This window comes from Mchenga conophoros, linkage group LG12 (assembly GCF_057382185.1).
Source record: "Mchenga conophoros isolate Kocher_MC1m ecotype Shallow Benthic linkage group LG12, M_conophoros_male_GT1.1, whole genome shotgun sequence".
In the NCBI taxonomy this organism is placed as follows: Eukaryota; Metazoa; Chordata; class Actinopteri; order Cichliformes; family Cichlidae; genus Mchenga; species Mchenga conophoros.
This window is the reverse complement of record NC_140537.1, coordinates 15,128,908-15,154,211: the sequence shown is the minus strand read 5'-3', so window position 1 is coordinate 15,154,211 and position 25,304 is coordinate 15,128,908. Positions and strand designations below refer to the sequence as shown.

The following is a 25,304-nucleotide window of genomic DNA, read 5'->3' as shown; positions in this document are numbered from 1 at the left end:
AGAAAACTGCATTGTTTTGGATTTTCTCTCCGGAGAGTAGCATTCATTAGGCACTATGCACACAGCAGAGTAAAGTTTCAATAGGGAGCTAGCAGCCTTTAAAAGCAACTGCCTCCTGACAGTTGTATGGACTTGGGCCCATTAGTTGGAACCTACGATTCAGCCTTGAGCAGTATAGTGAAAATGAAGAGGGCTGATGTCAACTCCAAGAATTTCCCCCCTTTTCGAAGGGGAAAAAAAAGGTCCCCTCCCCCTACCTTAGTGCTCTGTTGGACCCCAGCTGTCAGGAAACAATACCCTCTGCCTGCTCCGACAAACTAATTCCTGAAAATGTTTTTTTTTTCTTCCCTCCTCTCCCTTTTCCCTCTCCTGCCATAATGTCTTTTCCATTTTTAACCCACAGCCATCCAAGCTTCCTTCCTCCTTACAAACCCGGAGTGATGAATGGAGTTTTAAAAATCAAAACCTGAATGCATGACTCCTCTAGTTTGCCTCTTTGTCATCATTTATCCTGCACCGACTTTCAGAAAATGGACAAAGCTTTGCATATAGTCTTTAGCTGATTTTGTCCAGCTTTAAAAAATTTATTTTTTAAATGTTTTTAAGCGACGGGTACTATTAATGACCTTCTTTATTAGCAAGATGTTTCCAGTGGGCGGACTTTTTTTTGCACTGGAAGTCATACATGGAGTCTTATTTATAAAACAATGCTAGTTCACTGCAGACTGATAACAGTGGATGCATGGGGAAATTGCGCAACAACATGTGACAGAATTTATAACGCTACCGAAACAATGACTTGCGAAGGCTTTATGTGTCAACTCGACATGGGCATGAATGAAAAACAAACAACACTACCTATAAAATAAAACTCTTGATTATTTTTAAATTGTACCAGGGAGAAAATCCACATGCATGACAAGCTGCTGTATCCGGTATTTAAGCTGATTCATAAACCAGATGGTTGGAGCTCTCGGGCTTCATGCTATCTTCATTGCTGTGGGACAAAAACAAAATGCTCAGTTTGTTGCATCGAGCAGTAAAACCTCTTCTTGAGCGCATTTCTCACAAAGGGAGAGAAGAACAGTAATAATCTGACAAGCAGTTGCAGATTTCTGTCTAGCAAATGCCAGAAAAAAAGAGTATGATTACTTTCATATTTGAAAAAAGTGTGGAGAAGAAAGAAACGAGCAGGGGCTGCGATCAGGTCAAAGGGCCATACGGATTGAGGTGGGTAGTCAGGAGTCTTTTGCTGATCTTTAGATGGTTCTTCCTCTTCCTTCCAGCTGTCTCTTCCCACCCGCTCAGCGATGGGCGCCCACAGCTGGCCTCTTGTTTTTCCCTGACAAACGGCAATTTCACAGTCCTCCACCAGTCCGTTGTGTTCACATCGCTCTTCCTACTCTCCGCTGTGCCAGAACTCACTGTCAGACTCCAGCAGCACTGCGGGTCTCGTACAGGTGTCTGCTGGAGATCTCTGTGGGTTTGACACCATTTTATGCCACTTTTGCACTGTGCGGAAAAAAAGATTGGTCTGCCTACACTCACATTAGAGAGTGACTTTTGCACACGAGACTCTATTTTTGAATGCGTTTTGTTAAATCCATATATTTTATTTTCAGTTTTTTGGTTGTTTTTTGTAACCCCCTTTCCCTGTAGTGTGTACTTGCTGTGGTTCAACGCTGCTTCTTTTTTTTTTCTCACTTGCAGTACTTGCAGATGAAATGGCCACTTCTAGATGTCCCCGGATCGGCAGGACTAAAGGATTCTCGCTCTCCGACACCTGGCCATTTAGTAAGTAAATCTCAAAACAGAACAAAATTCAACCCAAACAACGATAAGATGTGCAAGCGGGGTTCGACTCCGAATTCTTGGCATTACCGATCACTGACAAACACTTTGGATTGCTGCACGTGCACGCTGCAAGTGTCGGACGTCTTCCGCAGGTTTGCTTCAGTGCGTGCGTCAGATTGTGGAATAAGTTAAGTGCTTGCTTGACAAGCAGCAGAACAGCTTGCATGAGGGAAGAAATAAACACGGAGTAGAATTTCACACACTGCACAACTCAGCTCAGCAAATCCATTAATGTGCACACCAGCAGAGTCCCACTATTTACCCTCCCTTATTTTTGTGGCGCTAATAAGATGCTTCCTCCCGGCTGCATCCTACAAGACATTAACCCAATTATCAGACAAATCATATAAATGTATTGAGGGAATCAATTTACTGCAAGCCGTATAAATGCTTTAATCAGACCATGAGCGTAATGCGATTATTCACGATAATGAAGTTATCGTGTGCATGCAAATCTGCCGGTTCCCACCCATCCATGTGCAGCTTCCCACCACAGCCTGCAACACCCGCAGTCCAGCTGCTCAGCAGCCTGTCTGTCTTTACCACAATAACTCAGTCTGCAGCATAAATCTCTCAAGTTTGATCCTCCCTGCCATTCCTCAACTTTCCCACACAGGTGTGAGCTAATCATGATGGTGTCTCACTCGGGTTAGACAATGCGGGGTCTCAGCAGACCTGTTTGGTTTGTGGCTTCACTGAGGGATGTGTGTGTTTTTTCAGATGGAAAACACAAGATAACGTGGAGCCTGAAGTTTACTATCTAGCATCTCACCTGCATGATTGTATCAGGGCGTTTTCTGGTTCAGGAAGCCAATTTTTAAACAGTGCAGAGAGTAGGAAGCCATTGTCACTGCTCTGTAGTCGAAAACAGTCGCCGTGACTCAGCCCCCTTGACCTTAAATCCTGACTAGACATGCTTGCTGTGTTTGCGGTTGATCCTCTGAATCCTGTAATTGCACTGATGCATTTGACAAAGTCCTCATTGAGAGCAATTAATGGGAAATTGTGAAGAAAACAGAGTTTGCTCATGGGACTGCAGTCCTGACTTTATGTCTCAATTAAAGATATTCTATTAGGAAAAATGCTGACCTATCAGTGACCCTTTTTGGTTTTCTTTTAGACTCTAAGCAGCTGCTTGGTGAAGTTTTGCTGTTTAGCCAGTACTGAACACTATAAAATTGTCTGAATCCCCATTGTAGTGAGCAATAATTCACAGAAATGAATGCGATGATGGCAGTTGGATTAAAGGAAATTAAAGAACGTTGACTGAGGTTTAGTTCTGCGGTTGGATTGTTTCTGTTCTGTCCTTCAGTAGCTGTTGCTACTTTTTATGTGACTCTATTGTGTCTTGTGGCCTTCATGTCTTTGAATGTCATTAAACCAGAAAAGCTAGTACAGAAAGAAACAATGTAGAAGTCTGAGAATGCGAGGGATCGTTTTCTGGCAAAAACTGTCTGAATACAAAGTATCATTTGTTTTTGTGTATTTCTCTTTGGAAGTTTGGAACATGTGTTCTCTTTTCTTATGCATTTAAATGTTTAAAAAATGTTTTTGTATATGCACAGCAGAACTTGGAAATTGCCTTTAAATTCAACATCTGTACAAGCTCTGTACTGGTGTTGGCGTTGTTAATGCTAATACTGTTAAGACGGCTGTAATGCACGGGCGGTGCGCTGTCAAATGTCACGTATGAAACACTTGTGGAAAAAATAATTATGCTTTTTTTTGCGCTAAATCAGTGTCACTGATGGGGAAGTTCACTGAAAGTGTAACTGCTTTCATTTTGTCATCTAGATGAGCAAGTCGCTACGCTCTATCTTGTGACCTGGGACCACAGGGTTATTTGATGTGGGGTGGGTAGATCGAACGCTGGGTACGGCGCACTGTGGGCACTGAGGATAAAAAGTGAAACACCCCGCTGTGCCCTTACCACCCCCCCACCCCCTTCTGGGCCAGGTGCCCACATACTCCTCTGGTGTGCTGCTGCTGACAGGGAGCCAGGCTGATTATGTGCTCATTACTCCAGCCGAGGAGAGAGAAGGAGAGTGGGAGGGGAGCAGCAGGCTGGCTCCCCAGGCCTGCAGGCTCCCTAGGCCCCAACACTGCACTAATGAGAGCAGGGGGAGCGGATGGGCACACACGGGGGGCCAGGGATTACTGCCCAGGGCCAAGAGGAGCCAGAGAGAGAGACCCAAGGAGACGCTGAGGAGACCCCAGCAGGGACTCCTGAAGCGGACCTGTTCCCTGCGTGTGTTAGATTTGCTTCTTTTTTTATGTGAAGATGGACCACCACAGTTTGGATTATCTGCTGGGGCCTGCTTATAGGGATATGCGTATTCATGCATTTTAAAAGCATGTCGACAACTGGGTTCACTGATAAGGTTTTTGCAGTCTGTTATGGAGAGGCCTGCTCAGTCAGGCTCTTCTGCACATTAATAACTTTTAGCCAGTTGCCACATGTTGATATGTGAAACTTTTTTTTTTTGGGGGGGGGGGGGGGGGGGGGGGGACAATGCACTTTCAAATTTCTACCAATCGGTGTTGCCAGAGCAAAATTGCTTTGACATTTCTGACGATTCTGTTGGCGTGAATGAAACAAGAAAAGATGTTGGTGAATAGAAATTGTGTTCGGTGGGTCCGGGGAAAGACCATCTTGCCACAGATTGGGTCCATAAGGCCTGTATGCTAATCGGAAGCCTGCTCTTGCCCGAGATCCTCAATTATTCAACAGACAGGTTTGTTTAGCATTCAGTTGGTATTGCTTTTGGTAGTAATGATGATGCTGGGGTTGGAGGACTGGGAAGAAGGGAACAAGCTTTTTTTTCATGAACATACCACAGCGTGTCTTTCGTGCACACACACACACATGCACACTCGAGTGAACCCCAAAAACCCCCATTTCAGCTCCTGTGTTCAGAGGCTTGCCTCATGAATAACGCATCAAAGGCGCTGCAGGGCCAGGTGATGCCGTATGGAGAACTTGTCAGCCCATCAGTAGTGACCCAGCTGGAGGAGAGGAGAGGAATCTTCTATAATATATCGATTCCCACTTTGCTAATAGTGATCACAAGCCTTGCCGTACTTACTTGCAGTAATTCATTCATTAGACCTGTTGTCTGTCTCATTACTGAATAGTTTTGTTAATCTGTTTTACAGAGAAGCTGTGACTCGTTAATCAGACAGAACTGGCTGTCTGTCCCTCAGATGCTTACTGGATTACAGCACACTCAGTCGTCAAATATGGGCCGATCTGCGCTTGACAGAATCGCCCTCTTTGTTTCAACATGGTATGGAGTAATCACGGCACCAAGGGGCCTGATCCTGTCAGCGTATCACAAGCTACTTAGTCACCGAATTGTTTAAATGAATCAAAGTGGCATGGTAGAGAGCAAGATTCCAGAGATGCCTTTTTGTCTTCCCACATGCGTCTGGTGTAATTTCTACATCTATGGGCTCTTAAAACATTTTAAGAAGAAATATTAAATAAAAACGATACATTTTTTTCCCTCCCCAAAGCGATACACATATTTGCCTTCGACCTATATTCCTTTAACAGACCTTTCACTGGGAGTCCGGTGAGATTTTCTCGTTTTGCATTAGGCAGCGAACAACCGAGATCCATGAAATCAAAGGCTTTGGGAGGACTGTACTGAATACTGATCTAAGGTCTGCAGTCCTGCTGGGCCACTGCAGAGACAGGATCCTCTTCAGAAATGTGATGAGGAACCAGTGCTTTGATTCCAGTCGAACTCTTTAGAGGAGCGTACTCAGATCGAGTGCGGCAGACTGAGTGAAAAGATACTGTTTATTAGTGGCCGATTCACCAGAAAGTAATGTTACTGTCTGATAATTTACAAATATTTATCGCTGGTTAGGCTCCAGAGAGATCTGTCCGTGTTTACAGCCATATTTATGGTGCTGACTTTGCTAGCTCTCTTCATTTATTTAATGACTGCTGAGGATGTTCACTCCAGTAATCTGATGCCGTATTATTCTAACCTAGAATTATAATGCCGTTGACCTTGTCAGAGGCGATGACCAGTCGCAAAGGCGCGCACTGCCTGTGATGAATGGCATACTTTTTGGAGTGGCTGATTTTAAAGACACACAACCGTACGACACGGTCAGTCCCCTTTCACGTCCGCTTCCTGTTGGCGTTGACAAACAAGGCTCGGATTTCTCAGCATGCCAGGCATTCTTTTCACGCCGTCTTTCCTCGAGTTTTGAAAGGCCTCTGAGCCTCCCACCCAGAATCGCCGAGCATAAAGACACACAAAGCTGCGGGGTTATTCAGTTTGTTCTAAGCTCTCTTCCCCATCGGCTGTTTGCCTAGTAATTCAATTCAGATGTGCAGGATCCAAAAACATGTTTGCTTGAATGAAATCCACTCCTCCACCCACACTGACCAAGGACTGTGCTTTTCTTAGCACCGTTCCAAGTTGGACAGCCAGGATAGGTGCTGCCACCTTGGCCTTTTTAGCTTTAAGCCCTCTTCAGAGACAGACATCTTTTCTCTGCACCGGCTCCGAAACTTTCTGCTCTGGCTTTTTTGTTTTTTGTTTTCCCCCCATCTCTCTCTCTCTTAAACCTTCCTGTTGCTATTTCAGATGAGCAGCTCCGAGTGTTTTTACTTGGATAGATGAGGGTTATGCACCATTGCAGGCATGTTCGGAACAAGCACATCGATGTAAAGATTTGTATCTTTCTGGCGTAGACAGCGTCTGTATGTGTTGTTTGTATTTAAAACGTGGCTCATGACTCCTGCGGTTTTCCTCTTACACTTGGCTTGTGGATAATAATACTACGCCTATGATGGTTTTCACGGGCTTGAGGAATATTACCCCGGACATAAAGCGAGCCAAAAAAGGCACTGATAAACAAGTTGTTTGGTTTTGAGTTATGATGTCTGAGTTCTGGGGAATTTAATTAATTTAAACTAGCTTACAATTATGCTGATTTCTATTCATTTAATTAAAAATATATGTCGAAATAAAAAAGGAATTTGCTAGCTCAAGTATCCATTTTCATCTCTAACAGAGAAGCTCTAACAGGTAGCATGTAGGTCAGAATAGTTTTGCGTCCATGGAAGCTGCACACGGCATTTCTCTCTGCATTTTGTCAGGCTGGAAGCAGCCTGGATTTGAAACTAGTGCCTTCAAACTTAGAAATATGTTTGGAGCGCCCGATTCATGTATTCCAAGATATGAATTATTAATGTGTATCATTTCAAATTCTCACTGAACTGCTTCCCAAAATGTGTTGGCACCCAGGTCTAGAGGTCTCAAACAGCTCTCACAATATAGGGAAATTCATAAGTCGGCATATTGTACATGAAGTGGAACAACAAAGCACAACTCAAATATACATGACATGTGGGACCGAGGATTTTAACCTACTAAGTCAACACCATCTCTACCACGATCCAAAGCCCTCCGTTCTCCGTATGCATTTACCTCGCGTCCTCCAAGTCTGGAGACATTTTAAAAAAAGAGAACTCTTGTGGAAAGTGATCTTAATATAGCCATGTTTAACACCAGTAAATATTTTCCCCACTCCATCTGGCATTACCTGAATCAAAGCCTGCTTTAAACAGGAGAAACCACTTTGCTAAAGACTTTTTTTTTTTAAAGAGGAAAAGGTTGGACCTTCCTTTTTCTTAAAAAAAAAAGATGCAGAGAAAAAGCTAACATTTGGAACAATTCTTAGCAGCGTGAAGCAAGAGAGCATACAGGACTCTCAATGCAAACCTTGTTCCCTGGCAGACCACGTTAGAGAGAGAGACAGAGGTTGGGAAGGGGGTGGGGAGGGATATTGAAGAAAGGTTAGCCTGGAGGAACAAGACTTCTTTCTCCCCTCCCACCCCTTGACCCTCCCTTGTGACAAGTTGAGCCAACAAGTGCTCTATTCAGCCCTGCAGCCAGGGGAAATGACTGCTAGGCTGAGTGCTGCCTAATGAAAGTAGAGACGCTGGTTATTATTATTGTCTTCATCATCCCTTTCTTAATGCTGGTCAGATCTCACAGAGGATGTGTGCTTTCTTGTTTTTTCACAGTGTGTGAAGCATTGTGGAAATAAGGGAAAGACATACTCTGCGTGTTGCTGGCCTTTCTGCTCGTCACCACTTATCTGAAGTTATACAGAATTTTAAGTGGTTTTCCAACATTAGCAGCATTTGTAATCCGCCCGTGGTGGTTGCTGTCAGACGGAGTGGGAGATGATGGCTCCACATGTTTATGGTCGTTTCGTTTACCTTAGCCCCATTGTGTTTATTTGCGGCTTGCTGGTGCGACTTTTGGACTCGGTGGCACCGTTGTTTTTTCTTCTTGGACTGAACAAACAGTTCTCTCCTCAGCTAAATGGCCGTAATGATCTTGGCATGTGTCCGCGAGGCCTTTTTACTGCTTCTTGGTGCCGGTCCAGATTGCATCACAGGGCCAGTCACACGCATAAACTGTGATGTTTACCATGGAGGGCATTCACAAATTATGGCCTATTTATGGCGTGCATTTCTGTTGTACAATAGCCAGCGTGAATCATGCACTTATGGGAGACAAAATGTTTGCTTCAGATACAAATATAAATAATTCTTTGATGTGTAAATAAAACACTAGTACAGAAAAACACATTAGTGTCACTCTCTTCAATCATGATGTCAGGCACTTGTTGCTCACCTTCAGCTCTCTGTGTCTCCTTCAGTCCAATAAAGTCCCAGTGGTACAGCATGCTCACCATGTCCACCCGCTGACGCCCCTCATCACCTACAGCAATGAACACTTCTCCCCTGGCACGCCGCCATCGCACCTCTCCCCAGAGATCCTTGACCCAAAGACAGGTAAAGCATCTGATGGATGGACTAACCTTCACATGGAATCTTTTTGCAAGGAAAAGTGGCGATAAAACTACAGTTGTTGTGTTATAATAATATGAAATTAAGCACTGAAATGTGCACGGATAAGTGCACATCTTATTGGCTTGAAAGTTTCGCGCCTTAAAAACAATTTGGCATATATTGTGGAAGTTTGATAGACTTTTTTTTTTTCTATTAAACTGATCTTTCTGTGGCCTCCGTAGGTATTCCTCGGACACCTCACCCATCAGAACTGTCTCCATACTACCCCCTGTCTCCTGGTGCAGTCGGTTCCATTGCACACCCTCTCAGCTGGCTCATGCCACAGTACGTTCCTTTCATTGTGATCTGTTTGCATAGCCAGATGTATTACTTAGTTATTTATACATATCATATCTCTTTTAACTGGCTGCAGTTACATGTGCTCGCCTAAAAAATAGATTTTTTTTTGACGACCATCTTGCGTCACGTTCTTGGAATGAGTTCGCTTTGTGGGCGCGTCCACCTGCTGTGATGATGCATATTAACAGACCACCAGAGATGTTAGCTAATTAGCTGCGCTGGCTTAGTGGCCAACTTTCGACCGCTTCTCCCTGATCTAAAATTTAAAAAAGCGCAATAAATGATTTATAAAATTCAAGTCAAGCAAGGAAAAAAATTGTATTTCTTGTCCAGAAAGTTTTTGATTGCTACACCCAGGTTTTAATGCAGCATAGAACTATATCATGACAGTATCATGACAAGACAATTTATGAGCATTTATTGGTTTTGCCGTGGGTCCTGTAATCAATTGCAGCGGTGCTGTTCCACAAGCAGGGGATTTGAGTTGATGAGGGGAGGATTAGTGCTGATGGGTTAGCTGTCAGCTGTGTTTGATCCACCTCACTTTGCAGCCTTTGCTCACTCCGTGTACCTCTGTCTCCCAGGCAGGGCCAGCACATGTACTCCATCCCTCCAGGGGGATTCCGTCACCCCTATCCAGCGCTAGCAATGAATCCATCCATGTCCAGGTGAGTGGATCACGTTCAGTAACACCCCAGCCCTCCCGAAGGGAGACATCTAATATCTGTTGCCTCTGTGGCATGCTCTGTTCACATTTTTCCTGCAGTATTAACTTCAGTGGTTAATACTGTAAATGTTATTTGGAGTGGATGTTGCTTTATTTATAGGAATGTAAAGAAAAAATGCAGTATATCCGCTTGGAGAAAACACTGTGAGACGGTGGACAGGCAGTGGTGTCAGGACTACAAAGGGATGTAAGGTCTAAGTCTATTGGAGACAGGTTCAGCTTCTTAAATAGAGCAAATGCATTATTGGCATTCAGGGCTTCTCTCCTGTCTTTTCTTTGAGAGCTAAACTTCTGTGGTCAGGCCAGTGTTCTGAGCCACTCCACATGTGTGCGCACACACACACACACACACACACACACACACACACACACTGAAGAGATGAAAGGGCTGAGAATCGATTAGGACAAATCAAAGCTCATCTGAGCCAACACGTCCCTTCAGACTAAACTCTCTGACCCTCTGTCAAAATTGGAAAGATTTGTAGGGAGCCTTCCGGTGTTAGTATGAGATGAAATATTCAGAGGGTTCTCTGTGATCAATAGCATGTGTAACTCCATCCTGAAATGAACTCGCAACAATCAAAGCACGCCTCACACAAGGTTATTTAATGCACCAGACGCACTGTGTGCCAAATATTGTGCCAAAATTTCTGCTATCATGGAGATTTGAAATAAACTCGCGGTGAGGCTCTCTGACCCAGGAAGAAACCCGCTGAAACGAAGACGTTACACGAAACACTTTCGACAGTATCAGTAAGATATAAGTTTAAAGCGTAAGTGTAAAGCGTGAATAAAAATTTATGGCAACAATGATGAACACTAATGGAAGCAATATCTTCAAAATACGGAGCTTGACTGCATGCCATCACTCGGAGCAGCTTGAGTTATTCACTGGGGAATAAGTAGGATGTTTACAAGGATAGCTGGTAAAGGTTTATTACCAGGGGAGTCATAAGGGTCCTGTTTGTTTATGCAGTATAAATTATTAAGAATATCAAAGACGAGGGGGAAAAAAAGGAAAATAACACATGAACTGAGAATTAGCTCCTGTTTACTGAGTTGTTTTTAGACTTTTTATAAGACAAGAAGTTTGGTTTGAACACATGTCGCTGAGTGTGACGGTTAGAAATCATCACATATGTAGGTTAATAAGGCACATATATAATACATATGTGTGGTGTCACTAATGACAGCCTGTGTAACATGCTAAAACACTTAAAAGAGGTGAATGTTCCAGTCTTAACATTAACTAGAGTGACTGATCCTGGCCTGTGGAGCTTAATTCCCCCTCTTGTCTGTTACAATGCTCCTTTGTATTAACTACTGGAAATTGAGAGAAACACTTTGTAAAGGTGTTCTGTGTGGACGGCTGTCAGAGCGCTCTCCGCGGTCTGGGACGTGGTAAGGAAAGAGGTTTCAGGTGTCACAGCCCTGCCGTTGCCATGGTAACAACACACTCCACTTTTCTTCAGCCTTTGGTGAATAAAAGGCCTTTTGAAAACGTCTTTATTTGAACAAAAAAGAAAGCATGTTACTCATTGTGTGTATGAATTTAGTCTAGACGGAGGCAGTAGGCACAGTGAATTTCACCCCGAGGGTGAGGCAGGGCGGTTATGTGCCAGGTTAGCTGAACTTTTTTTTTTATGCCATGTCAAGCTGACAGAGGTACGCTGTTACATTCCGCTGTTAAAACGTTGCCCCCTTTTTGCCCTCCCAGCTTGGTGTCCAGCCGTTTCTCCCCTCACATGGTCACCCCACCTCCGCACAGCCTCCACCAGACCGGCATTCCTCATCCGGCCATAGTTTCCCCGGCCATCAAGCAGGAGCCCAGCGGTGACATCAGCCCCTCGATGCACGCGTAAGACGATTCAGCAAAACCTGCCTTCATTGCTGCTCCTCGTTATGCTAAAATCTACTCGTGCTTACTCGGTCATTCACACGGCTACTTTCATTCTTGTTTTGGATTAGCAGAAAGTCCCCCGTTCCTGCCAAGAAAGAAGAGGACAAGAAGCCTCATATCAAGAAGCCTCTGAATGCTTTTATGCTGTATATGAAGGAGATGAGAGCCAAAGTGGTGGCAGAGTGCACTCTGAAAGAGAGCGCGGCCATCAACCAGATCCTTGGAAGACGGGTAAGCAGTGCAGACAAAGGCGTTGGAGTTTACACATACATATATGTGTGTGTGTGTGAGAGTGTTTAAATGTCCTTTGATATACTCTGTCCACAGTGGCATTCCCTGTCAAGAGAGGAGCAAGCCAAATACTATGAGCTGGCCAGGAAAGAGAGGCAACTTCACTCCCAGCTCTATCCGGGATGGTCAGCACGAGATAACTATGTGAGTGGCACATTTCTGTTCTCAGGTTTCATATCGTGACTGGATGATGTTTAAATTCATTTCCCTTTAAAGTTCAGTCCAGCTATGACTATAGAAACTGCCCTTTTAATCTTTGAAGTGAAGTCGGTGAATTTTGTTTGCTTTCACTATGAAAAAAACTGTTTTTAACAGCATTGTTTCATGTGTGCAGGGAAAGCGGAAAAAGAGGAAGAGAGAGAATAAACCAGACTCAAAACCAGAGGGTAAGGGGCCATTTTCTTCCTGACTGGCTTTATTTGGTTTTTTTTCCCCTCTCACATTAGAGAAGAAAGAAAAATTGTAGGAACTAACAGCGAGGGCTTTATTTTTCTTGCAGAGCTCAAGCCCAACCTGACACTGCACATTTCTTCTGTTATTTTCTTTCCCCCTTTTTTTAATTTCTGCGTGAATTTTGTCCTTCGCTGGCTCTAACTAACTCCTTTCCCTGCTTTTATACTTTGACAAGCAGCTTATGAGGTTCATTGCTAATAGTGGTAGGTATGTCTGCTATTGTGCAATCAAGTTACCACGGCAAATTGGCCAAAAAAGGGAGCTTTTCACTCTTTAGTGCACATTTTGTGTACATTTTGTGTTGTTCCTCTTTTGATCCATGCACACATACCATTCGTATTATGCTGTGAACATCCTGTTTCAGTCTTCTTGTTGTCAGTTTAAAAAAAGGTCTTGTTTCTAACTTTAACATCGTGCTTCATTGCTTAAATAATCACTCATTCACTTCTGTCGGACGTGGCATAAAGGGACTTGCACCAGATTTGAAGTCAGCGGCGGATCCATAATTCAGTTTGCTCACTTTTCCTCGTTTCCCCGCAGACTTCTCGATAAGAAGCAAGAAGCAGTGCGTGCAGTACCTGACCTCGGAGAAGATGTGCGACAGCCCCGCGTCGTCACACGGAAGCATGCTGGACTCACCGGCCACTCCCTCCGCAGCCTTGGCCTCCCCCGCCGCCCCCGCTGCCACTCACTCTGAACAGGCCCAGCCGCTATCGCTCACCACCAAACCGGAGGGGCGCATGCAACACCACTTCTCGATACCCGGGAAAGCTTCCGGGTCCACATCCTCCTCTTCCTCATCCTCCTCTTCCTCCACCCCTTCCTCTTCCTCCTCCCAACCCACCATGTCCATCCCCGTTGGTACTTCAGGTAGCCAGTCAAACACACCCATCCTCACCCGGCCAATCCCCTTCACCTCTCTGCACCCCTCCATGCTGTCTCCCCCTTCGCCCTTCCACCAGGCCCTTCATTCCCATCATGCCCTGTTCCAGTCGCAGCCCCTCTCCTTGGTTACCAAACCAACTGAATGAATTCACAAAGGCAATTTTTCTTTCCTCCCCATTTATTGTGCTGTATATTGATTGCTTTTCTTTTAAAAAAAAATAGTTATTAGAACAACTTTTTTTTCTAAATAATGAAAAGGATGAAATATTATTGGTCAATATTTGACCGTCTCCTTTTCTACATCTCTCAATGAAAACAAAAATGTATTTTTTGTAAAGTTTACTGCAGAACTGGTTTCTTTTTTTTTGTTTTGGTTTGTTTTGGTTTGTTTTTGTTTTTGATGCATTTATCCAATGAACCTCTTGTATAAATGAACCTATGTACATAGTTTCTTTTATAAAAGCAAAAAAGAAACAAAAAACACACTTTTACTTTAGCCAAAACCTGATTAATGTTAGTATGAAGTTTAAGTCTTAGTACTGGCCAATAATTGCAACCCCCTTCTCCCCCCCAACCCCTCTTTTTTTTTTTAATTCACGAGTGTGTGCCCCTTCTCTGACATGTTAAATAAACATTTGAAATTGTTTCTTAAAAGAAATATCTCAAGTCTGTCTTTTCAATGCTGTTTCTGGTCGTTTAACAAGGAGAAATTGCTTTAACGAGGTGATGTGGTTTGGATTAGCGTTCCTATAAAAAGTGACCACAGGGCATGACACTGTAGGTGTAGAAAATCACATTTAAAGACAAGTATGATTTTATCAGGGCTGCATTTAAACTGGAGGGGGCAGCCAAACAAAAAACAAACACAGCTGTCATTTTTTTATGCCTGCATTATCCTTCAGCGCTAACGTGAGAACGTCTTCAGCAAAACCCTCCTGACAGTGGCAAAGACTTTAATGTTTAATAAAGCAGAATTAGGCTAACCACACTGGAAAATGAGTGCCTGAGCCAGGGTAATGGAAATTTCAAGCCCGGTATAGACGCAAATAAAAAAATAATAGCCATCTGCTCATTCTTGGAATGTGGCATCCCTCAACAATGACTAAAAAAAAAAAAAGCAGGTCAACCCTCCATCCCAGTGCACCGTACCCTACTCGGGCTCCCCTTTTTTCCTTTTGCACTTTTGCCGCATCTTTATTCACCGTTTGGCACACTGCTTAGGCTTTAATTAACTCAGAGGTAATGGGATGGAGCCCTTGGGACCTCATTAGGCATTTCAATTAGTGAAAAAATACACAAGGTAGGTTACAGTTTTTGGTGGCTTTGGAGATGAGTAGTAGTGCCAGGGATGGACCAATTATGTGGGAGCAGAGGGGGGGAGGCCGGCCAGGACGAGATAACTTGCAACCCCTCTATCTACCAATTTAACTTAAGCAAGATGTTACCTGCTGCAGGGAGCTGGGAAATGTTACTTTTTCACATGCATTTACATATAAAGAAGACTTAACGATAACACAGAGAACGATCTGTCTGTCTTAGCTGATTTTCTACATTCAGATGAAACATAAATAATCAATGACATTGTCACAGAAGCATCATCCATTTGCCGCCAGCAAAAAAAAAGGTGACCTGTGTCATATATATTTTTAAAATTCACTTTAAACATTGTTGTAAAACTGCAGAGCGGCGGGACTGAGGATGCGTTTCTGTTTGGGGCCTTATATAGTAGAGGCACCAAACTGTCAAGTGTGCCCTGCTGTTTTAAGCAATCATTAGGCACAATAAGCATTTGCTTGTTTGCCATTCTATCTTACATCATTCCAGACACAAACTGCTCGTGCTCTGATGCCACGGCTGCCTGCTCTGAGCCACCTCACCAATCCATCAGTGAAATTACAGGTAATGAGTTGTCAAAACAGTCAGCAAATCTGTCTCCTCGAGGCCATGCATGCAGCCCGGCGTTCAATTCTCCAAAGACAGTACCCCTATTATGAAGCCCAGTCTCTAAGTGAATAAGTTCATATGTGCAGGTAAATACATTTCCATACCCGTGCCTGCTTATTATTGTTATTTTTTAAATGTTAAATTGGTCTTGCTATATTGAAAGAAATATTTTTATTTAATCACACCATCCACTTGAAACCAAACAGAGGCTATCTTGCAGTCAGCATGTAACACACGGCTGTTTATCTCGAGTAACGTGTCTGGATGCTGCTCTGCTCAACATCTGCCATGTAAAGCACGAGGTCAGATTTAATACATGTTAATTTTTGCTCATTAAATTCCTCCAATCTCTTGCCAAGGTTCCTTTTTTGGGCCTTCCTTTGATCTTAAATTTATTCCAGGTTAACCGTTTGATACTTTACTTGCGTAATGCTGCCTCTAGATCTCTTATCTGAGAAGTCACTTAAACTGTGAGCTGCAGCACATTTAAGGCAAGGCCAGTGTTTATGCATGAGCATAATCAGGAAAAAAAAGCTGAACCTATATCTGCCATTGACTCTGTGACCTTATATTCCTACTAATTACAGGATGCTTCACATGCGGTTTCCCAAAGTGATATTAATTGATTGTTTCTGTAGCATTCACTGAGCTGAGCAAGCCTCAGCTGGCTCGTTTGTGAAGACAGGTATGGCTGGCTGTGAGCTTAAGAACCTCCGTAATGTATTATTCATACCCATTTGACCTTAAAGATGGAAATGCAAATGGATGTCAAGAATGAGAGGGATCATCGGACTTTTCAAATGTCAAATAGCCTGCCACAATTAAGACAAATTCATTACAAGAGCCTGAAGGTCTCCTGCACCCAACTGAGATGTAAAACACCTCTAATTAACATTTATATCATTATCTCAGAAACTGCTGAACATGTTCAGCTCCAAGGCCAGCGATATTGGTATTGTCATGGCTTTGTTTTGTGGTGTTTTATTTTGGCCATTGCTTACTAGAAGAAATGCTTTTCAATACCCTTTAAGCAAAGTTAACCTACATAGATAATGGCACAAGTAAAGTGTTTGTTTTTTTAAATTGCACTACATGCCAATACTGCCATCTGCTGATAAGGTGAAATGACACGCATGAAGGAAAAATATCAACAATGCCTACACTTAACCCGTGTGTGGCAGTATAACACAAACGAGACCCCCATCTCTTCTTCTATGGTGGATAAAAGACATTGAGAATAATAAACACAACTTTTTTTTCATGAGGTCAAATAGGCGGGCCCTAAATTTGTGTAATGTGTGTAATTTTAGTGGTTTCCACATAGCTTTTAAATTAAACCAAGTCGAGTAAAGACAGAGCTGCCTCGAACATCCCTGTCTTTATACATATATGGAATTAAATACAGTAATACCTGCAGGCATATTTGGAGGAAACGGGGGGATTTTCCTTTTCTCTGTTACAACAATGGTGAGACACTATGACTGGGAGCAGGACATGAAAAACTGTCCCTTAACCTATAGTGACACGTCTTTATCATAATTTAAGCACCAAAGATATTATAATTGATTATAAGTAAGCTGGAAAAAAAAAGCTATAAGTAAATAAAAATAATAAATATAAAATAACTGTATCTTGTATGGTCACCACTGTTAGCCACAGGTCCTGTGAAGCCTTTCTTTACAGAGTTTGCACGTTATCTACATCCCGGTACTCTGGCTTCCCCTAACAGTCTAAAGACATGCATGTGATTAGGTTAATTGGTCATTTAAAATTGCCCATAGGTGTGAATGTGAATGCTTTTCTGTGCCTGTGTTAGCCATACAAAAGATTGGCCCCGCCCACCCTGCGACCCTGAACTCGATAAGTGGAAGAAAATAGACGGATTGACTTAAAAAAGAGAGAGAAATACAGATTAGTGTTAGTGTCTGTTAATATGGCTTTCCAACAAAAGAAGCAAGGCGAGGTGCACATGTTTGATGACACTGAAAGGTTTTTCTATTGTAACACCTCATTTGAACGTGTCAAATCTCGCCCCACAACTACCCCACCCCCGCAAAAACAAACAAACAAAAAACAAAACAAAAGCAAACCCAACTTAAACAAGCAGATCCACTTTGGTAGTGAGCTGAGACGAAATAAAATCATAATATTGAATCAAAAAATACAAAAGTATAATGATTTCGTGCCGTATACTACCATAGATGGGCTCTAGAGATTCAGCGGTGTCACAGGCTGAGCTGGGCAGCTGAAATGATAAAACTGCACAATAAGAAGGACGTGAAAGTAACGAAACCACAATCGCCACGCTTTCTCCGTCAGCACGTTCTTGTTATAAAAGCATGTAGCCTCTAGGTGGCACTAAACTTCACTCACGTGTTTACAATCGCAGAAGAAGAGAAATGCCAGCTCGTACACGGAAGCAGGCCGGATCTGTCAAACCTCTTGAACCTGTCGGCCTGCGTTTGTCAGCTCGGATTGCGTCGTGAGCTCTGAGAAGACGCAGCTGAAATTAGACGGATTCGGGTCGCGTTTCTTTGGCGTGTGGACACAGCCGACACGATGAGGACGGCTTTGCTGCTGCTCACTATATCTGCAATATTCCTGTGTTTCAGCTCCATCGGAGGTGAGTCGAGTTTTGTTTTTGCGTTTTTATTTGGCTTTAGGCCTGCGTTGGTTGAGCACTTATGGAATTCCCCACAATCCCTGATAAAGATGATAGGCGATATATGTCAAAACAGTCCTTTTTTTTAAATGGAGAAAGGAGAATAGACTGATTTACACCACTGTAGAAATAAATAAAAAAAAGAATAATAAAACAATAAAATGAGTAATAAAAACTCGTATATATTGCCACGTTAATGTGTTGACATTTTTTAAAACTGTAAATTTTAATGTTTTATTTTTATTTTTAATTGCATAATAGGTGCTATTTATTCTGTTTAGTTTTTTATTTGAGCTTTTTCTGTTATTTTAATAATCTTGACTTTTTCCTCATCCTCCTTGAGCAGTCGGTCCGGTTTAACAGGTTGGCTCACAGGTGTTACGTGAATAGGATATCCTTCTGCTTCTTAAGAGCTTGGGAGGGATTGCGCTCATCCAGTCTCCTTTTCCTTCACCGCTTCACTTTTGCGATATAATTAACTTATTGTGATCTCTTGCAGGGGAATGTGTACTTGTGCTGTACTCTACTATACACATCTGTGCATAATATTCCCTGTCTTTACAGTGAATATAGCAAAATATGGATTCACATACAAGGTTTTCACCGTAATCTGGCGTAATTCCTCCCAACTGGAGGCCAACTGACACAGGCGATATATCCATACCAATATTTGGTTATGATTTAAAAACCCCGACAATATTCGGATATATTGGCCAATATATATAGTTTATTTTTCAGACACATGAAACTTAAAGAGATTTCCCTGACATTTGTTATGCACTTATTTGGTATTAGTATTTATTTATTTATTGTCATTGTCAAGAACAATGAAATTGCGTTTGGGGCTTCCATACAACCCAAAAAAAAGAAGAAAATAATAAATACCCCTTTGTTTACTCGCCTAAGCTCTGCCTGACGTTGCTTGTTGATTTTGTGGTACCTGTTGCCAACAGGGAAGTTGTAGACTGCCCTTTAGTTGGCAAACAATGCAACATTAAGACTCCTAACACGATTAAAGGGTGTTTCTACCTTTTTTCTTCTTTACTTTCTTTAATCAACCTTTATAACAGGATAGGTGGAGTGCCAGTATCGGCTGATAATATTGACCCACCAATAAATCAGTTGGTCTCTACTACATATATTTCCAAACCTGCTGGATAAAACTGTGGACACTGTTGGATCATTTTGTCCGTAGCATAATGTTAAGAAAATTACTCATGAATTATAACTTATTGTACAGATCTACATTCTTTTAGTAAAAAAAATCTCAGCATTATTTATCTGTTAATCATGGTCTGCACCACTGATCCACACAAGTCATGTGACCAAATACTAATGGCATATAGTGTTCACTCTGCTGATTATTGGCCCAGTTGAAAATCAGGATGATAAAAAATACTGGATTCCTAGTGCGTGTTGCTTATATCTTTGTGTTTTTGTATGATTTTGTAGTCAACCTAACAAATTAATGAGGTCAGCTGACATATTGTAGCCCACTGACCTTTTGCTTTGCATAGTGGGTAATCCAGCCTTGATAACTGGTGTATTAGTCCTATAGTAGTAGGTCTACGCAGTATGTCACATATGTAAGCAAATGTACTCAAAGTGTCAGTGGTCACTGTCACAGTCTAGTATTATCCACGTCTGCTATATTGTCCTTTGATTTCTGGAATGTTTTGCTGCCAATCTTTTTCATGGCAGACATGATTCAATTATGTAATTGAGTAATCCCATTTAATGTAATCACTTGGAGGAAGCTGACAAGAAAAATGTTACGAAGATATCGGGAGAGAAGAGAAAAATAGATTAAATAATATTTCAGAGGTTTGCACTGGAAGAAATAAGTAGTGAGGATAAACAAGCAGATGTGCATGTAATGTAATAAATAGTTAATTCAAAATCCCAGTTAACACATTTAACATTCCATTAATACTGAGGCTCTTGTTTTTGTATTCAGCACAGGGTGAAGTCTCCCCAGATGCAAAAAGCCCACCAGTAAAAGATACAAATGGAACAGATCAATCTCAGTCAAGCGTGTCTGGTAACCACACCGAAAAGGCGGCTAACGTATCAAAACCTGAAGAGTCACTAAGCTCACCTACGAAGGGTGTGAGTACATCAGCTGAACAGCCCAAGGCGGTCGAGAAAAATCCGGAAAGCGCAGGAACTGAAACAGATACACAGAATCAAACTGAAAAACAACAGGAGGATGGAAATGATGAGCACGATGGAAAACAGGATTCTGGTCCGCAAACCCAAGGGAAAAACAAGCTGCCCAATAAGACAGATGGGCAAACCAACCAAGCGGAGCCTGAAACCAAAGACAAAGAAGAAGTAAGTCCACAAGCCCAAGCTCCTACAGAAAACGATTCTAAAAAAAAGCCAATTGAAAGCACATCCACAGAGAAACTTAAAGATGAATTGAGCACCATGGAGGAATTCCAAGGAGGTGATGTAGACGAGGACGATGGGATAGATGACAATGAGGAAACACCAAACCATGCTAATGGCGAAGAGCAAGGAAAGGATGGTGTGGAGCAGACTAAAAGAAAAGAGGTGAAAGTTCCATACGACCCATCCAAAATGATGGAAAACGGGGAAAGCAGCCATTTCTTTGCCTACCTCGTTTCTGCAGCTGTGCTGGTGGCAGTGCTCTACATCACTTACCACAACAAGCGCAAGGTACTTTTGCTGTTAGACCGGCTTGATGTCCCAAGTCTTGTACCCAAATACACACATAGAAAAAGATTTTTTTTTTAAATTTAACTTTAAAGTTTGACTCTGGTGTTTAAACTAACATAAACTGCACCTTGAACCTTGAACTTTGAGCCTAAAATATATTTGGCACCTGTGGTTGCCTTTTGAGGCGCAGGTCATTTCCTGTGTAGAACACACACAACAATTACGTTGAGAGTTGTGTAAATTTCTCCACTGAGCTTAAGGAAAGAAACACATTTCCCAGCTGTTCTGGTTTAATGCTGAAAACCACTTTTACATTAGCTAAAGCTTTTTTTTTTTTAACTTAGTTGTCCATTAATGTGTAGCACACTCAGTTCTAACATTGGCTAGCTTAACTATCCTTATTTTGAAAATCAGACATCTTACAGCAGTCCAAACCAGACTTGCCTGATCTTTTTTTTCGCCACCAGATAATCGCCTTTGTTTTGGAAGGAAAGCAATCCAGAGCCGCACGTCGACCTAAGTCCACAGAATACCAAAAATTGCAACAGCAGGTGAGTGACTTTTATAAAGAAATACATTTCTCTGCGGCTCTTTTCAAGAAATGTTGTAACTTTTCGATTCTTTCTTTTCTTTCAGATTTGATCTCAAGCCAGCTGTTGGCTGTTTGAAATGAAGGAGTGCAGATACCGGTGTTCGATATATTACTGAAGTACTCTGGGTTACACCTCGGGTTAAATGAACATTCTTCTATTTTGGACCTTTTTAGATGTTTATTGCATGACTATGCAGGTGACACGATTTGCCTTATTGAGGGAATGGGGGAAGTGCAATGAAGGTAAAATAGGCATGCCGTTTTTGCACTTGTGTCATTATTTCACTTGTAGTTTGGCCTGACAAAGGTCCTTGCTCAGGATGTTGAAGTAGCAAATTCCAGCCTTACTCCTAAATAAGCCATCTGAATCGTTGTAAAATACTGTAATGTGCTTTTTATTTGCGGTTGTTAAAAATGTCTTTTAGAGTTTAAAAAATACATCAAGATTTCATTAAGATGTAAAAGTGTCATATTGGAGGTCAGACTCTGCAGTGTAGGCCATGTGAATGTTGTAACAACCGTAATCCAGAAGGAGGTAATGGCTTAAATATAACCATGGAAGAAGGAAAAGTCACTGCTCTCATATCTGCATGCTAAATACAGCCACAGCCTGGCACAAATATCGGAAAGCACATCTTTGCTTTTAAGGTGGAATGTAGAATCAATGAGGACTACAAAGTTAGTGTGTGGTGATTGTGTAAACAGTGTTTTATAGCAGTTTCCCAAATATAACTTCATTACCAGACTTGTTATTAGAGGTTGCTCCTTATTAAACTGTTCTACCTACGCTAAATCACCCTATGTGGGCAGCAGCTCATTGATGCACCGGTACAATATTACAATGTTTACGATAAACTGATTGCAGAACAGAATCTGACATTTGAAAGTTAAAAAAGACACTTTGATGGTTAATTAAAAAAAAAAAAAAAAAATTAAAACCATCTTTTTTTTTTTCGTTTTTGTTTGTAAGACTTTCTAAGCGGGCGTTCGCGTGAACTTTTTTCCATTTGTTCAAGACTACTTAAGTGCACGATTAGCGATGCGCTGCTTAAGGCTGGAATCTATATTTATTAACACTAAGCTGGCTGTAGGTTTGTGTTGGATGCAGAGATGAACGTACTGTCAATGCTGTGATGCAAACTCGTGGCATAAAGGGAGCAACCGTATGATGGCCGACTACTCCTTTTTAAAAATTGAGACTTGTCTTAGGTTTACTGGGTGCGCATGCTAATCTCTTATTTCAGACAGTATGTCGAGACGACCAGTCTTTTTCAAAGTGGTGTTTAAAGATCTGAAATCTATCCATCATGTCTGTGGTTTAGAAGAATATTTTTACGTTGTACCACTACATGTGTGTCTCGGGGATGACCACTTAAATATAAAGATTTCACATTTACTCTGTAACAGATGTGTGTTTATGTTTAAAAGAAATGACAGACTTGTGCCAAGTTGTGAATGAGTTTTACTGTGATCCGTGGCGTCGCTCAGATATTGTACCCGTTTTCCTCAGTTTCCTCGCTGTTCGTTGCAGGTGGCGGGCACGTAAAGCTAATTGTGTAAGAAATAGAGCTGTTTTCTTTTGACTTAAGGAATCCCATATTATGGTATGAAAATGTATATTTTTATTAAAGAATTAAGTGAAATTATCTTTTTTTGTTTTGTTTAATGAAGCACTGTAATTAGCTAGAAAACATCATGGCCATGTAGACTTTATTTCTCTGTTGTAAGGAGTGACTGTCCATTTAAAAAATAAAAACACAAAGAACAATAAAAAGAAGCTTTCTTGCTCATTAGGGTGAGAGGTGAGCCAGCTCAGTTGTATGCTTATTGGAAAAGAAATGCTTTTTCTACTGTCTTGTCTCAGTTGAGTCGGACTTGTTAACAGCCTTCAGTGTCACAGCTCTTATTTTGACTTTGAGAGTAAAAAGTATCAAAGCATTAATGTTAAATAGTTCAGTTAGCAACGCTGTGAATGCAGGACTTTAACTTTTATCTAAATGTACAATTGATCCACATAAAAAGTATACAAAGAGTTTATTGGAGTTTCTGAACATTTTTAAAAGCAAAGTGAGTGTTGAATCAGAGCTTCCACCTGAGCCCTCAGAGTCAGCTGACTTTGTTTTTCATGCATAAACTTTCTAGATTATTATTATTATTGTTATTATGAACATTCTGAGTTACGGGGTCTCAAAGTACATAATCTGATATCTGACATGAGTCTCCCAGCACTTTTGATCCCTCCCCTTTACATACATGAGATGGCCACATTAAACTTTCAGAGTTGAAAAACGTATTTAAGCTCAGATCCAAGACCACAAACAAACTATTTTCAAATCAGTGACGCAGAATAACAGAAACAAGAACCGATAACCTGGATGTTTTTCTGATGACTCATCTCCCCCCCCCCCCCAAAAGTACAATGTGTAAACTTTACATTTTAATAATAATAATGCATTTATATAGCGCTTTTCGGGGCCCTCAAAGCGCTTTACAATACCACTATTCATTCACTCACTGGTGGAGGCAAGCTACAGTTGTAGCCACAGCTGCCCTGGGGCAGACTGACAAGCGAGGCTGCCATATCGCGCCATCGGCCCCTCTGGCCAACACCAGTAGGCGGTAGGTGAAGTGTCTTGCCCAAGGACACAACGACCGAGACAGTCTGAGCTGGGACTCGAACCGGCAACCTTCCGGTTACAAGACAAACTGCCAACTCTTTGAGCCACGATTTTGATACTAGGATCATCTTCCAGCAATGATTCCTTATGACTCAAGAGAATTTCATGGCTGCCATTTTTCTTCGATCAGTATCATCTGAACTTAATAGTTCAGATGATACTATTTGCCTTATTGAGGGATTTGGTTAATTTTATGTGGAATAACTCAATGAGAATAGCAATCACTCATTTATTCTGTTGTATTTTATAAGCTTTGAATCCTTTAATATGACATCCTGTAATTTTTCAGATAAATGTTGTGGTAAAACAACATACCACAACATTTATCATTAACAGACAGTGGAGCAGCATTTAGTCACATTGAGTAGAAGCCTACTACAAGCCTATCTTTAGAGCTCCCATTCATGACAAACGTGTTGGGGTAAATCTCACTCTCACTGGATGTTTGAGCATTTTGCAGAATGATGGAGGGTTTATATCTGCAAGCGGTTCCTGAGCTCACCAAAAATCTCACATAATCAAGCAAGAGGTGGCCAAATGCACCATGGGAAAACCACGGCAGGCATAAATTATACAGTAGCTCACTGTTACTCTGCACAACTGCCCATTATTATGAGGGCCTGGAGGGAACGCATTCACTGTTTATGCTTCCTTTCAAGGCTGCACAGGATTCTACAGTTAAGGCCAGCACACTGCAGATCATTGTGAAATTATGTCCCACTTTCCCACCACACACAAAGAAGCGTGCTTCCCTCACAGTGGCATCATATTCCTGGCCTCCTCTTCATAAATGTCAGGTATCTCTCCCATGGATGAGGACACCATGCGGACAGAGTTGCAACCACGAAGCCCGCCCTCATACTGGATGAGCTGTTTCCAGAACCCGTTATTGGGTCTCACGACAGGGCGACAGGTCCTGACCCAGCCGTGGGCCTCTAGGAGGCTCACGCCGCGGTGCTTCATTAGGTAAGCCATGCACAGGGCTGCGGAGCGGCTCACCCCGGCGTTGCAGTGCACCAGCGTGCGGCCGCTGCTCTCCGCTGTAACCTGGATTTTATCCGCCACCTCGTCAAAGTGATCGCTGAGTCGAGAGACCGGGGTATCAGAGACCGGGATGTGGAAGTACTCCACCCCTGGAGGGGGCGAGACGCTGCCCTTTTTCTCAGTGACGTTGATGATGCAGGTTATCCCGCAGCCAGTCACCTGGCGGTGATCACCGGCCGCTCGGGCATTACTCAGGTAAAGACAGTCGGTGACTCGGCACAGACCCGAGAGAGCCGACGGAGCTGGCTGATGCATGGATAACGTCACATTCAGCGATGCTTCACAGTTTGTTCCATTCCATGATACTAATCGCGCCAGCGCGCGCACGGCTGGGGCAGCGAGGTACATGCAGTGGTACGGCGACTCAGGAAGGCCAAACATCTGTGAGCGCGCAAGCTGGCGC

The 25,304-nt window shown here is 42.4% G+C and overlaps 3 protein-coding genes across 4 annotated transcripts in view; 2 read left to right on the top strand and 1 right to left on the bottom strand.

Moving 5' to 3' along the window:
- The window catches only part of tcf7l1b (transcription factor 7 like 1b), a 30,751-nt gene extending 16,794 nt beyond the window's left edge, over positions 1-13,957 (top strand). The window contains exons 4-12 of one of the 2 annotated variants that reach the window (XM_085293937.1): positions 1,711-1,794; positions 8,551-8,686; positions 8,926-9,028; positions 9,628-9,711; positions 11,488-11,628; positions 11,739-11,901; positions 11,998-12,105; positions 12,296-12,347; positions 12,955-13,957. In XM_085293937.1, the coding sequence (XP_085150063.1) occupies positions 1,711-1,794; positions 8,551-8,686; positions 8,926-9,028; positions 9,628-9,711; positions 11,488-11,628; positions 11,739-11,901; positions 11,998-12,105; positions 12,296-12,347; positions 12,955-13,445 (1,362 nt within the window). In that variant the 3' untranslated portion in view covers positions 13,446-13,957. The remainder of the gene's footprint in view (positions 1-1,710; positions 1,795-8,550; positions 8,687-8,925; positions 9,029-9,627; positions 9,712-11,487; positions 11,629-11,738; positions 11,902-11,997; positions 12,106-12,295; positions 12,348-12,954) is intronic. The other variant, XM_085293938.1, reaches the window with a different exon arrangement.
- A 3,669-nt stretch (positions 13,958-17,626) lies between these two features.
- tgoln2 (trans-golgi network protein 2) lies at positions 17,627-22,991 on the top strand. The gene is made up of 4 exons (XM_085293933.1): positions 17,627-17,866; positions 19,863-20,587; positions 21,055-21,138; positions 21,224-22,991. Exons 1-4 carry the CDS (start codon positions 17,803-17,805, stop codon positions 21,227-21,229), a joined length of 879 nt encoding a protein of 292 aa, XP_085150059.1. The 5' UTR covers positions 17,627-17,802; the 3' UTR covers positions 21,230-22,991.
- A 205-nt stretch (positions 22,992-23,196) lies between these two features.
- LOC146562301 (dual specificity protein phosphatase 18-like) lies at positions 23,197-25,282 on the bottom strand. Its single transcript, XM_085293934.1, has one exon. The coding sequence runs from the start codon at positions 25,280-25,282 to the stop codon at positions 24,611-24,613; it is 672 nt and encodes a 223-aa protein (XP_085150060.1). The 3' UTR covers positions 23,197-24,610.
- Between the last annotated feature and the right edge of the window lie 22 nt (positions 25,283-25,304).